The sequence below is a fragment of the Eschscholzia californica genome, unplaced genomic scaffold (genome assembly GCF_041429995.1).
Source record: "Eschscholzia californica isolate CP2 unplaced genomic scaffold, dmEscCali1.0.p SCAF_5, whole genome shotgun sequence".
NCBI classification, from domain to species: domain Eukaryota; kingdom Viridiplantae; phylum Streptophyta; class Magnoliopsida; order Ranunculales; family Papaveraceae; genus Eschscholzia; species Eschscholzia californica.
The window spans coordinates 44220279-44235809 of record NW_028238472.1 but is presented as its reverse complement, the minus strand read 5'-3'; the positions used below and the strand labels follow the sequence as shown (position 1 = coordinate 44235809).

The 15531-nt window shown below is 35.7% G+C and overlaps 1 protein-coding gene across 1 annotated transcript; it reads left to right on the top strand.

Annotated features, from left to right (window-relative positions):
* Positions 1 to 7542: 7542 nt before the first annotated feature.
* Positions 7543 to 13084, top strand: ENP (Phototropic-responsive NPH3 family protein). The gene is made up of 4 exons (XM_086640503.1): positions 7543 to 8454; positions 10630 to 10699; positions 10777 to 11949; positions 12239 to 13084. The coding sequence occupies exons 1-4, from the start codon at positions 8393 to 8395 to the stop codon at positions 12791 to 12793; spliced, it is 1860 nt and encodes a 619-aa protein (XP_086496629.1). The 5' UTR covers positions 7543 to 8392; the 3' UTR covers positions 12794 to 13084.
* The last annotated feature ends 2447 nt before the right edge of the window (positions 13085 to 15531 follow it).

Here is a 15531-nt window from a genome sequence, read left to right as displayed (position 1 = left end):
ATAGAAAATCTGATAAGCTCGATAACCGCCCATACAAATTCTAACAAGACCGGGCCTATAGGCCAACTAAACAATAGCCTAAGGTCCAACTACATTATTTAGAGAGACGCCTCACTCACAAACTCTATCTTGCCTTTAGTGGGGCGCCTATAACACTCATAGGAGGGCGCCTTTAAAACTCCCCTAAATCAAGTGGATAGGTTTGTTAAAGGAAAGTTTTATAGGGACCTCCCATAAGTTTTATAGGCGCCTCCTTCCTTCACAAACTCCCTATGAAATTTGCCTTGAGGGAGGCGCCTATAACACTTATAAGGGACGCCTTTAAAACTACCATTTATTAAAATCCAAAATCAAGAAATATATAATGTCAGACGATATTGTATTCAAGAAAAAATGAAAAACAATATAAAGCTACAATCATTTGGATACACTGATACTGTAGTTTTTGTAATGGTAAAGAAAGTATTTTTTTTGTTACAACTGTTCTCGGGCCATTTTAAATGTTGTACTTTAAAATCAAAGACATAGCCAAAAATTGATTGAGAGACAGGTTGAAATTTGAAGTACATATTAACCATACAAATTTAAGATTTCTAGTTTATAATTAACTGAAATAAAAAATATGATCTATATAATATTATAATCGTTGTATTGTGTATATATTAGGTATAACCCGTGCTTGCGGCACGGCGAAAATCAAATTTAAATTAAGTAACGGTAACTAACCACATTATGTTTATTTCCTTTCTTTCAAACAAAATTTGCAATTTTACATCATTTATGCAGTTCTTATCATGTTGTGCAATTTTACATCAAAGTAGTATCTCTAATTTTTTGGTGAAAAGGAGATGAAGATCTTCAACTTAATCACTACCATCACTTGTCAGCAACCACCATCTTTACCTTCGTCATTTGGGCTGTCTCACGGGTGTTTTTCTCTTCACTAATACCATCTGGTCCTTTGCCACCGACATATGAGAGAAAGAGATAGTGAAAGAAACTGTTATTGGAGGGGGTGACATTTAAAAAACATAAACAATTTTAAAATCAATTCTTGACATTTAAGGAAAATTAATAAGTAGTTATTGTTCAACATTATACAATTAAGATACTCCCTCCGTCCCATTTTGTTTGGGTCTTATTCCTTTAAAGGAAGTCCCAAAATGTTTGTCCACTTACTTAAAATAGGACTCATTTATTACTAATTTTATTGTCATTTTCCAATATACCCTTACTTTTAATAAGGTTCCACACTACTTCCAATATAGTATTTATTGTAATACTCTAAAGTAACTATGGGTAAATTAGGAAAATACATTTAGTTAGCAAGCAATAAATGAAAATCCTTAATAAGTTGGATTTTCTAAAAGGTCAAACAAATTGGGACGGAGGGAGTAATAACTGCATGCATAGCCAATAATAGATCATGGACATCATTTATTATTCCCTAACATTTACACTGAAATACATTCCAGTGAACAAGCTTCATCCTTCTTTCATACCAATTAGCTTCATCATCTATTTACCCCAGATTGCAAACAAAAGCAGCTCAAGTCACTTGAAACTCTTTTAGTGGATAATAAATTCAATTCTAGCATTCAACCCAAAATTATACAAAACTAATCAAACAGAAAGTGAACAAAAAGAATTCAATCCAAGCAAAAGTGAGAGGATCTTATAATCTTGATCTAAACAAATTGCTATAACCAGAATAAAGAATACCTTAATTCTTGGATCTACTGTTTGATTGTCTATTTCAGTAGCTTACCTATACCAAGTACCAGTAGCTCTATTGGTTCTATTTCCATTCAAAATCCAAAAACAATGAGGAAGAATAATTATAATTGTACGGTTTCAGCCAAAAAATCTGAAAAATTCGAAGAGTCAAGCATTGAGACAACATTAACCTCGGGAGTTGATTAGTTTTTACCTATAATCGAATCCAACAATGAAGCCAAACTATTGGAAAAACTCTTTACTCATATTCAAGAAATATGAACCGATAATACCTTCAAGAATTCAAGAAGAAATCGAAACTAATCAACCCTTGGTTTCATCGTAACAGCGAGATATTGTCTTTCAATTGAAGACAATTGTACATAAGTTCAAGGGGTTAAAAGAGCATGAGAAATTGAATATAGAAATCTAAATGACCAGAAAATGAAGAAAAAAAAATTAGTAGCTTTTATCTTAACTACCTTATCGGCCAATTTGACATCAACGTGTTTGGTAAACAACCATCAAAAAGTTCAGTTGTTTGGTGTTATTAATCGAGTTATTCACGATTAAACAATTTATGTTAAAGCCAAGAAGAGACCTGAGAAGCCATATTACCAATCCCTAACCACACACACAAGAAATTATAATTTATGTTGAAGAAAAGAAGAGACATGAGAAGCCATATACCAATCCCTAAAAATTATTTGCAAATCATGTTCTTTCTTCAAATCAAACTCACAAATAAACAATAATTTCATTATTGGATAATAAATTCATGCGTTAGCGAAAGGGATGGTAAGTGAGACAATAAAAAGTTTCTAATTCGTTCTACTCTTCTACCAAATGTCATTTGAACAGTGTTATACATTAAATTTGGGTAATATGGTAAATTAATTTTAATTGTCATGTCAACAATAAATAAGTTGCCCTTAATAAGTATAATTTTCTTGGGATAGAGATAGTACATCTTACTCGAGGTCAACGACAATAACCCAAAATATGGGGGAGACATGACAATTTACCTCAAGGAAATAGCTCCAGGTAGGGATGAAAAACGAACAGGACAGGTAGTCCGCAGACACATACTTCCCCAGTCCGGGCGGAACAAACACATTTTAAATTTGTCCACTCACACTGTCGAAAAAACGGGCGGACACTTGACAAAATCGAGTTGTCCATCGCCCATCCATGTCCGCCTAAAATGTCCAACAATCCGAGCATCACGCTATTCGGGCCCGACATAACCACTTTTCGTTTCTTCTTTAAGTGTCCATAAAGATACTAATAAAATTTTACCTTTGATCGAAACTCACTTTGAAGCCCAACAAGAGTTTTATCTCTCAACTCTTATAAGTGAGTCCAATCACTTTTTCCTTTACCATTAATGATGTGGGACTAAATGTAGAATTTTTGTTATAATATCTTACTTCCACGTTATAAATTCTTTGAGATAAAAAAGATCTAAAGATTTATAAATAAGATAAATGTAAGTAATCGTCTAATAACGCACGTAGGTTCAAGTGGCAACCTAAATGTTAACCTTTGAGTTAAATCATTACTATTTATATACAATTAAAATACCAAAATGAGCTATATATCAATCGATCGGGCTTCGTTCGTGCTTTGTCGGTCAGATTCGGACAGAAAGACCGGTTAGAGTTTCTTGTTCGTGTTCGTCCGCCTAAAGTTGACGGCCCAAACGGGTAGTGTCCGTCTCGGACACCGGACGTCCGTGGACACATCGGATTCGGGGGGTTTATGGGCAGATCCAAATCGCAGACATTTTTTCCCACCCCTAGCTTTAGGTCTACTTCTACCTAGATATAAAGAGCTTGACTTACCGTCATTTAAGAGCCAATCACCCACCCTGATAAAAGTGAGTGAGAAAGAGACCAAATTTTGGATTGCTAAATAGCCATTTGTAACATAGTTAAGTTAAGCATGTATAAAAGACGTACCAATTTTGAATGAACATTGTCAAGATATAGGCATAAAATAATTTCTAAACCCCAAAGAGCAACTCTTCTCAAAATCTCAAAAGGTACTGAGTTGGAATCCCATTCTAAGGATTCATGCGGTTTCGGAGAATCCAGCTACAGGAGAACCAGGAACGGAGAGCTTTCCCCCCTTTTCCGCAAGACTCTTTGGTCTTAAGAATGCTGGTTTTAAGAATGAGTGTTTGCCCTTCTCCGACCCTTACTGCCCAATCTGAAAATGGACAACTAATGTGTTCCACTTATTGAACAAGGTTCTATGGTCGATCCGTGACCCCTGGATGCTGAAGGCGTCCTTGGGGTGATCTCGTAGTTCTTACGGAGCGGAGACGATGGGGTCGGTCCATGAATTTTTCTTCCTTTTGTCGCATTTCGCTCAAAGGGTTGAAGAGAGATAGTGCATCAAGCTGTTCACAAAGACCAACATGATATAATACGGGAGAAGGGTGTCTTTTTAAAAAAATATCATCTTCTTTAATGGCTAAGATTACAGATTACACCTCCAAACTTATCTCTAAAGGTTGAGATTACTTCTCCCAAATTTAGCTCTAAAAGTTGAGATTATACCTTCAATTTTATCTTCAGTGGTTAAGATTACACATTTCAAACTTACTTTGAAGTATTGAGATTATACAACTGTCTACGGGTTGTACCATCGTAACTATTATTTTAAAATGTTTAACGTTAGAAGAAGCTAAAAGTCAAAACCTACTCTAGATTTACTCAAAATCAACGATTTCTATGTTCGAGTCAACTCTATTTTTCTTTCTTGTCAAACTTTTTGCTTCCGATATAGATTTCTGTCTAAGTATGGAGATATCTACTTTTCTAGCATTCTTCTTTTAGAAATAACGTTTGTCACTCAAAAGTAAGGAGACATAATTTCTCGAAAAATATTTTCATTTCACCAAAGCGCCGACCACGTGGTATACATAAAAATGGAAACACAGGGTGTTTTCTAGAGGTCAAGAGTTCGAGGCACGCTGAACAATTAAAAAAAAAAACAGAGTGAGTATTTGAATGAGGAAGAGAGACGGGTAGTGCCCGTCTCAGACACCGGACGCCCGTAGACACATCAGACTCGGGTGGTTTATGGGCGGATCTGGACCGCAAATTTTTTTCCACACTTAGCTCTGTGAGGGTGAGAATTCGCGGGTCATGAAGTCAGCGGAGATCGGGTCGGTGACAGGAAGTCGAACCTCCACCTGTTAATAATTTTGTGGGCACCGACGATGGCTTTGGGCTTAACCTGTGACGAAAGAGACAACAACACACGTGACCGTCGGTGGTCTCCGCTGACTTCTTGACCCGCGAATTCTTACCCTCACAAACTCCAGGTCTACTTCCACCTAGACACAAAGAGTTTGACTTACCATCATTTTGGAGCCAATCACCCACTGTGATAAAAGGGAGTGAGAAAAAGACCAAAATTTGGATGGCTAGATAGCCATTTGAAGCATAATTAAGTTAAGCATATATAGAAGACATGAAAATTTTGAATGAGCATTCTTGAAATATAGGCATAAAATAATTTCTAGATCTATATAATACAGAATAGGGGATCTTTTTAAAAAAATATCATCTTCTTTAATGGCTAAGATTATAGATTACACCTCCAAACTTATCTTTAAAGGTTGAGATTACGTCTCCCAAATTTAACTTCAAAAGTTGAGATTATACCTTTAATTTTAATTTCAGTGACTAAGATTACACCTTTCAAACTTACTTCAAATTATTGAGATTATAAAACTATCCACGGGTTATACCCTCGTAACTACTATTTAAAAATGTTATAAAGTTAGAAGAGTCTAAAAGTCAAAACCTACTCTAGATCTACTCAAAATCAATGATTCCTATTTTTGAATCAACTATCTTTCACTTTCTTGATACACTATTTACTTTCGATATAGATTTCTGTCTAAGTGTGGAGAGATCTACTTTTGCATTATTCTTCTTTTAAAAATAACATCTACCACTCAAAAATAAGGTGAGAGAATTTCTTCAAAAATATTCTTATTTCTCCAAAGTGTCGGCCAGTGTAATATGTGGTATGTATGAAAATTGAAACACATGGTGAGAGTAGCTCCAGTCCCAGTCTGTCTTAGGCCGAAAAAATCACTTTTTCACCCAAAATTTTCAGCCTCAGCTCAGCCTAAAAAATTCAGCTCCAGCCTCAGCCTCTCTGGAGGCCGAAAATTTGAATTTGAAATTTGAATTTCCCTCTTTTCTAACCATTCACCCACCATATTAAATATCTCATATTTCTCTACAAATACATCTCCCTTTTTCTACAAACTCGTCAAACTTCATCTTCTTCTTTCTCTACAAACTTCATCTTCTTTTTTCTCTACCATGGATCCTTTAAATCCCATGAATCCTTTGAATCCCATGAATCTCAATTTTACTTTATTAAACTTGATGCTTGAAGAAGATGAATGGGCTCGACAAAGAGATGATGATGATCTTAGAATGTTAGAAGAAATTGAAAAAATACGTTACACGAAAACGTTATCGTCATGTTGGTTCTGTTTCGGGTCGCCAAACGATAGATCGTATCATGAAAACATTATGAGAGACCATTTCAATGAAACTCGAACTTATGATGATACAATGTTTCGCTCACGCTACAGGATGAATCGTGGTTTATTTTTGTGTATTCTCAATGCTGTTGGGGAATACAACCCCAAATTTACTGAAAAAGTTGATGCAGTGGGGAAAAAGGGATTGTCAGCTCATCAAAAAATATCTGTAATGAGGATGCTTGCATATGGATGTGCGGCTGATTCACAAGATGAATATTGTCGGATTGGTAAATCTATTGTCATTGAATCTTTGAGAATTTCTAATAGGAGTCATCCATGTCTTCGACCCTAGGTACTTGAGAGATCCGAATGAGTCAGATATATCTAGACTCCTAGCACTTGGTGAATCGCAAGGATCTCCTGGAATGCTAGGGAGTATTGATTGCATGCATTGGGAGCATGACACAGAACCTACACCGCCCGTGTCAAAACCCCAACTATCATCCTAGAAGCAGTTGCATCGTCAGACCTCCATATATGACATACATTTTTTGGGATGCCTGGATCCTGTAATGACATTAATGTTCTTGAACATTCACCGATTTTTGATAAATTGTTAATGGGTGAGAGTCTCCAAGTTAATTATGTAGTTAATGACACACAATATGATATGGGTTATCATCTTGCTGATGCGATATACCCTCAATGGGGTACTTTAATTATAACTATTGCTAATCCATATGGTCTAAAAGAAGCATATTTTGTCAACAGACAAGAGTCGGTTCGAAAAGACGTTGAACGAGCCTTTGGATCGTTGGGAAATTATTCGGGGACCGTCACGTTGATGGGACGTAAAGACCATGAGTGATATTATGAAGGCATGTATCATAATGTATAACATGATTATAGAAGACGAAGGTCCAAATGAAGCCAGGAAATTTATTCTCGGTTGAAGGCAGATCTTGTTGAACAGTTATGGAATACGAGATTTAACGATGACAATGAATAGATTTTGGTCGTTAAATTTATTAGTAATGTGTTTTGATCGTTGGATTATTAATGCAAAAGTCGGTTTGTATTAATATATATTTTTATTATTAATGTTGATTTTAATTTACATAAAAGAAAAAGAAAAGAAAGAAGATCTGGCCGTTGGATAATCCAACGACTAAGATCATCCCCAACAGTCTTGTTGGAGACCCTACAGTCATTCCTAAAATATTGGGGCTCGGCCCTAACATTATGGGCGACTGAAGGAGTCAGCCCCAACCGAATGTGGTTGGATTAAGGGGCTGAGGCCAAAATTTTGAGTACTTCAATAAGGAAGAGAGATGGGTTTATAAATGAGTATGTGAGGGTAAACAAGTCATTGGAAGATGTAGCGTGTTCTAACGTCATAAAGCTCCTTAAAAGACTCTTCTGCCATCCCCTCTGTACAGTCTCCTACTGCCTATACACACACTGTACATATTCACACATACCACAATCTTCTCTTTCTCTCTCTCTACAATTTTTTTTCCATTTTTCTACAAATAATAAATCTGAACAAGAAAAAAACCCAACTCATCAATCAAGCATGTAGATGGAAACTTTGAAGGAAAGAGATCTCGAGATTAGCTATACAGGGTAGATTTCTTATTGGATCAGAGAAATTTAAAGCAAAATACGGCTACTACATTTATTGAGGCAAGACTGTATAGGTGGATGAAGAAGAATAGAGAGAGAGAAAGAAAGACGACAGAAAAAAGATACAGTGGTTGTTGTTTATGGAATAGTGGTCACTAAGCTGTCTGTCTGTCATCAGAGATCTAATGGCTTATAAACAATAGTACAGAAAAGAAGACGATCTTTTTTCTCTTCTTCAAGACAAAAGTTCTCAGGCTTTATTAATAACAGAGAAGTTAAAAACATGGGTTCTTTTCTTTTTTAATTTTTCTATCAAGAAGAATCCAAATTTGGACGATTATGAAACAGTTTGAAACATTAAAGAGGATTTTGGGTAATGGGTAAGGTGGTTTTGTGTTTCTTTATGAAGAACAACAGTCTAGTCTTGTTGTTGTCCTGTGAAGGTGGTTTTGGAAGGTATTAAGAGTGGTTTTGAAAGTCTAGAGAGTGGTTTTATTTGGGTTTCCTCTGTTTTTGGCATTTGGAGAGAAAATGAAGTTTATGAAGCTTGGGTCTAAGCCTGATGCATTTCAAGCTGATGGAAATTTCACCAGGTTACTATTTCACTCTCTCTCTCTAGAACCTTTTTGTTTGTTTTTTTTTTTCTTTATTTATTTATCAGTTTCTTGTTCTTTACTTTACCCAAGTTGGATTTTAGTTATAAAAATAATCTATTTGACTTCTTATATGCATATCATTTGCATCTGCATCTTCTTCTTCTATTGCTACTAATAATGTTTTTCTATGTGTTTTGTTTTCAACCAACAACATGTTGTTTTGTTAAAATATTGTTAACCTAGAATTTAAAATAACAAGTAGTTGATCTTGTTTTGTATCCTGTCTGACTCTCATTATTCTTCTATATAGAACATATTTTAAGTTAATTAGTTTTTTTATAAGACAATGTTTTTTTTTTCTTTCAGACACAAACCCAAAACACAAAAATGGGTGTATTTTTAGGTTCTTGACTTCATCACTTATTTATCATTATTATTTTTGGAGGGTTGTAATGAAATGAAAAGAAAAAATGCATTTTTGGGTACATATTCTCAAAGTTGTTAGTATTATTTTTATTTTTTTTGATCAAGAAATAGAGAGATTTGAATTTTATGTTTCAAATGTGTACTTCATTTGATAGATGAAAGAGGTAAATATTTTAATATTGGATGGATAGAAAGAAGTACATTTCTTATACATTTAGAACTCATTTGAGCACTTCTTCCTTTTGAGGTGGTCTTATCTAAATCAAATCTCATTCATGAAATGGTGGACCAACAATGAACTGGCTAGATGATTGTTAAGTTGGTTAATTTTTAGAGTATGGTTATGGTATTGCATAGAATAAAAAGTGTATGTTCAGTTCTTTTATTACATATGATATTGTTTTCATGTTCTTGTTTCCCGACGAATCTAGAGGACTAGAGTTCCTCTGCATATGAGAACCTAATCCATCTGGTTGATATGACCATTCAATCTGTTCAATCGCTCTGGGTGAGTGTCTTTAGTCTGTTGCTTAAGGGTGGAAGCTCGTAGGATTGATTAAGTAAATCAACCATTGGAGATGAGAAAGAGTAGAGTATATGAAAGCGGTATTCACATCCCCTTGTGCCACTTTCATATACTCTGTTCTTTATCATACCCTGTTACAAGCTTTGATACATATAGATAACATGATTTGTGCGGATCGTATGAGTCTTTCCGGCACGAATTTGTATTCACATGCAGGGCCGGCCCGGGCCCAAAGCAATTAGCATTACATGTACAACTTATTGGTATTTTGTCGTGTCAGTTTCCCAGATGGTCGGACGCTGACAATCACGTCAATGGGCATATTGTATAGTTGTATGTGCATCTTGTGTTGCACAATATCGTGTTAAGACCATAAGATAACTCTTTAGGTTATCGCCTTATTTGTTTTGTATGGAAAAAATAGGAAAGTGGAAATAATAGATAAGGCCTGCTAACTAAATGAAGAAAAATTGATCCACGATCTTTTACCACATCCCATGTCTGGCACCTCTTATCTAGGAATGGACTCAAACTCCCCATCACTATTAGGAAAAGATCTAACCTGTTCAAAATATGAAGATAATGGATGTGCATATAAAAGATTATACACCGAAATTATTTGACGTGACAAAACCCCGTCCAATGTAGAAGGTAAAGAAACAACGGGACCTATACTAGAAAAACTTCCACTATGATTATGGGCTACATAAGTTCCCCTTTAAACAAAACGGGTTATAATCAACAATTGAAGAGAAATAATTGCCAATTAACTTTAGTATTTGAGGTGGAACAAGTGAAAATGAGATCAAGATTTCGAAAACTTTATCTGTTTTTCTATTTTGTTTTCTTATCTTCCCATCCGCCACCAAGACGTTTTCCTTTTTTGTTTCTTTTACCGGTGGGATCCTGTCGTGAGACAGTTTGGCGCGTCTATGTTTGAATATTCTAATTCTTTGCAATATTATTTTGTGGAGTCTTGTATCTGATGATCTAACCTTAGGTAGGATTTTTTTGTAGGTTTTGGTTAATTAATGGAAGTTGAAAAATACTACCTCCATGTATTTTTATGTATTTTCTCTTTATATCTTTTCTACAACAAACGTACAAGTTCCATTTCTTCCAGCATTAGTCATAAATTCTGATAAGAAACAATAACTTCCTACGAAAACTGAAATTCCTCACAAGTAAAGATATAACTGTTGAACACGGTGACTTGGCAGGTATGTATCAACAGATTTACCAACGGATGTTGTCGTCAATGTTGGGGAGGTGAAATTTAACCTGCATAAGGTATGATTTCCATCATATAGTTCAAAGTTTTTATGCGCATTTGTTGTTCTCTTACTATTTGAACCATGATAGTGCAGTTCCCCCTCCTATCCAAGAGCAACTACTTGCAAAAGCTTATTTTGAACTCGAATGTTGCAAATACGGAAGAAATTCACCTAGTCGATTTTCCTGGTGGACCAGATGCTTTTGAGATATGTGCTAAATTCTGTTACGGTATGATTTTCACCTTAAATGCTTACAATGTCGTTGCTGCTCGATGTGCGGCTGAGTATCTCAAGATGACTGAGGATATTGAAACCGGAAATCTGATTTTTAAAATTGAAGTTTTCTTGAATTCTAGTATCTTCCGGAGTTGGAAAGATTCCATTATTGTTCTTCAAACTACCAAATCACTTCTACCATGGTCTGAAGATCTGAAAGTCGTTGGAAGATGTATAGATTCCATTGCTTCAAAAACCTCTGTGGATCCCTCCAATGTCAATTGGTCCTACACCTATAATAGGAAATTAGCAGCACTAGAACAGATCATTGGGAGCGGGGCGAGATTCCCACAAAAAATTCCTTCTGTTCCTGTGGATTGGTGGGTCGAAGATATATGTGAGCTTGAGATTGATCTTTATAGGAGAGTTATGGTAGCTGTTAAATCGAAAGGGAGAATGTCAAATAATTTGATAGGGGAGGCACTTGAGGCTTATGCAATCAGATGGTTACCAGAATCTGTCGAAGCCTTGATATCCGACACTAAAACTGAACATAACAAGGCTATAGTGGAAACTATGATCTGGTTATTGCCGTCTCATATGGATGCTGTCTGTTGTTGTAGTTTCTTGCTGAAATTATTGAAAGTTGCAATTTTGGTTGAAGTTGGTGATGAGCCAAAGGAAGAGCTAGTGAGTAGAATAAGTTCACAGTTGGATAAAGCTTCTCTTAAGGATCTATTAATTCCAGCAAGATCTCCGGACACTACTATATACGATTTTGGACTCGTTCAAACTCTTGTGAATAAGTTTACAATGAAACACTCTCAGGATTCTGTTTATAATAAGAAAATCGACAAGGGTAAAGATAATTTAGTTTTGGGGCGTGGTGTTTGGATTGATGTTGGTAAACTGATTGATCAATATCTTTCTGAAATTGCCGGTGATCCAAATCTTCCACTCTCTAGCTTCATTGACCTTTCGCAATCTATTCCTGAGTCAGCACGCCCAATTCATGATGGACTTTATAAAGCCATTGATATCTACTTGAAGGTTAGCCTACATTTTCACTTTCCGTATCTACATCATAATGATGATGAACCATATATTTAACATATTCAGATATGCAAAATGATGAAAACAAGACGCTGCTGAAGTTGATTTTGAGATTACATTCTTGACCACTATATATTCCATCTGGATTATTTTCGTTTTACGCCTCCACTATAACGCTCAATCCAGAGTGTCCACATAGCTCCTCCCTTCTCGAACCTTAGAAAACAAAAGTAGACTGATTAGTTCGAGAATGTTGGTGCTTAATTGCTTGTTATGGATTTTGCAGGAACACCCAACTTTAACGAAGAGTGAGAAAAAGAAAATATGTGGGCTAATGGACGTTAAGAAGTTGACTATGGAAGCAAGCATGCATGCTGCACAAAACGAGCGACTCCCACTTAGGGTGGTTGTTCAGGTACTGTATTTTGAACAGCTTAAGGTAGGTGGTGGAACTTTCAACTTGCCACACAGTATGTCACGTGATAGTTCACGTTCAACTGCACATACAGAAAACTGGGAAAGAACAGTAGTTCATGATGATCATATGTCACTTGATAAACGTATGAGAAGCATGAGAGTTAGTAGTGAACATGGAAAAGATGAGAAGAGAAACAAGAACAACAAAATATCTGGTGGTGGTGGCATGTTTTTGCTACCGTCTAGGTCGAGGAGGTTCTTTGAGAGGTTATGGGTTGGAGCTGGTGGTGGTAACAAAGAGCACGGGGATAACAGGAGCTCTGAAATGTCGGGTAGTTCACGTAGTCCGAGTTCTATGATTCCTAAAGAAACCAAGTCATTTGGGTCTTCTTCCACAAGACACAGAAGAAAATCCGTATCGTGATTGTTGACTGGGTGAATGACTTGAAGAGGTAAAAAAGAAGTAGAAGATGATTGTAATACTATTCTGCTAAGTGTAAAGAACCAGATCGGTCGGGTAGGGTTTAGGTTTCTCTTCTTTTGAAGATGGCATTTGAATGTAGGAACTTACAGTGTTAGCAATCAGTTAGGATTCTGTAGAGATGTAATTACCTTTGATGATTTTATTTTTATTCCTTCAATTTTGTACTGGTGTTTTTTTATTTTGTACCGTCTGTCAATCGATTCTTAAGAAGAAACAAAGTCTTTTTTATCATTTCATTTGTTACATTTTCATTTTCTCCAAGTTATATTCTACTAGGCTCTTTGCTTATGAATGTGATTACTCTCTTGTGTTTTCAAAGCGAAAAATACAAGTATTTATAAGCTTAGTCGGAGGTTGGAGCCCGGGTAAGCCCACCGCAACTTAAGTCAGCCCACCCGTGATTCCGCCTCTCTATAAACGTGTGTGTAAGATGTAAGAATAGTCCCACATATGAGAAGGGGTATCTATCATCCGAGTATATAATGCCTAAATCTTTTCCACTCATTGTCAATTGATTTTGAGTTGGATGACCACAAGTTTCACATAAGAGATAGAACTACATTTATTTATTGTATTCGCTTCGGACTACATTTATTGTATTCACTTCGAACCACCAAAAAGTCAAGGCCAAGGCCGACTCTGGTTTCTTATCCGGCATCTCATTAAGAAGACTATCAATGGTTGAAGGAGAAAAGTCCGGTAGTCATCAACAAGTTTTTCATAAATTTTGTAGTTGTTCTAACTAGATGACTCACCATGCACGTAAAGTCAGCTTGATGGTGGAATTTTTAGTCGTGGTTGTGCATGCACGTTCAGGTTTTCAAATTCACACCCTATAAATTCTCACCGTATTGAATTTTTTAGTCATAGTTCAAACTACATTTATGCCATTGATATTCTTGTTCTAGCTAGATAAATGGGAAAGTCCGGGTCCAAAATACGAATGGATTCAAAACGATTTTGTAAGTAATTTTCTCGTTGAATATTTTCGTTGAATCTATTCGTATTTTGGATTTTGTAAGTAATTTTCAAAATGATTAATTATGTCAAATCAAATATCTTTTTCTCTAAAAACTTCTATCCTAAGTTTAAACGTATGCTTATTATAAACTTCAAATTAAGTCCACTAGGCTTTCTTTCGGAGAAATACCTGTGGGCCCAACTGTTTATAGGTGCTAACAAAAGTTACAAAGGTCTTTAACTCCATTATTGATCAAATACATGTCAAATTGCACCTGTGGCGAAATAAACTTCTATCTCGAGCTCGCCGTAGCGTGGTTGTCTCGGTGATTGTGGCCGTCGTTTCTCGATATCAAATGCAATTCTTTGTCATTCCGAAAAACGTATGCAATTCTTTGTCATTCCGAAAATCGTATGCAACTTCTCAGAAGTTTTTTTTAGTGGGAAAAATCAAAGACCATTCATATAAAGAACTGGTCATCTATTTGTCTTCTGAAGAAATTAGAAGAGCTAGGCATCAGAAATCCATACTTCGATAATTAAGGGGCTTCCTAAGAAAACTTGTTTGGCACCTCATAAAAGAGCCTGACTCCGTATGGGTAAAACTATTAAAACCCAAATATTTCCCTAAAAATCAAAGACCCGGTTCTGCTAAACAAGCATACTCCTGAACTTGGAAAGCCATATGTAAACAAAACGATAAAATCTGATCCCTTTCAATTTGGGAGATTCACTCAGGAGCCAAAATTAATATTTGGGCTGATTATAGGATCTCTGATCACCCCCTCCTTTAAACAATCCTATGAATTCACAATTCACTTGGGTCTCCCAACTTATAAGCAATAACCAATGGATTGAATCTGTTCTCACTAATACTTTTGATACAACTTTGTATAATATCATCAGGTCGATCGAGCTGCAAGCTGATGGGCAGGACACCATCCGATGGTCCCTAACCAGATTAGGTATTTAGTCTATAGGTTATATGTATAGACAACTTAACGAAGAACAAAGCAGCTTCCAAAATGTTGAGGTTAATTGGAATTTTATTTGGAAAATTAAAACGATTCCCAGAATACAATTCTTCATGTGGAAATGTTGTACTAATTACCTCCCGGTTAATAACACAATTGGTAAATATACTGTAAATGTCTTTATGTCTTTACATGTCCGTACTGCAATTGCACGGAAACGATTGATTATGAACTTTTACATTGCACATTTGCGAGATCGATATGGTTTACTTTAACATATGTACAAATGGATTATTTCTATTAAAGACGGGATAACCTCATGGAATGAAAACAAAAAAAAAAATGATTTTAACTGGGCTAGCTTTACGCCACTATACTTTGGTTCATCTGGAAAGCCAGATACGACAACTGTTTTCAAAAAACGATTAACTCTCCTATGCGGGTTATTAATTGAAGTTTGGTATTCCTATCCTTCAAAGTCACTAATATCCGAACAATTTCTTCAAAGGAAAGCACATGAACCCCCCTATCAACCCGTATATAAAAATAAATGTTGATGCCTCGTTCAAAAATATAAAGGATCTTTCAGGAATCAACTTTATTATCTATAATTCTTAAGCGTGTTTCATGGCTGCAAAACAACAACTATTCGGGCTAGAAATGCAGAAGAAAGCGAACACAAAACAATATTATGTGGAATCTTACTGGCTTTGGAAAAGAATATCAAATTTCTCCACTTAGAAA

What these genes read in the sequence shown, in the direction of transcription:
- ENP (XM_086640503.1), top strand. Translation starts at nt 8,393, where the DNA reads ATGAAGTTTATGAAGCTTGGGTCTAAGCCTGATGCATTTCAAGCTGAT. An exon ending in GCTGATGGAAATTTCACCAG is followed by an intron (nt 8,455 to 10,629) that starts GTTACTATTTCA and finishes GTGACTTGGCAG; the next exon opens with GTATGTATCAACAGATTTAC. An exon ending in CCATTGATATCTACTTGAAG is followed by an intron (nt 11,950 to 12,238) that starts GTTAGCCTACAT and finishes TGGATTTTGCAG; the next exon opens with GAACACCCAACTTTAACGAA.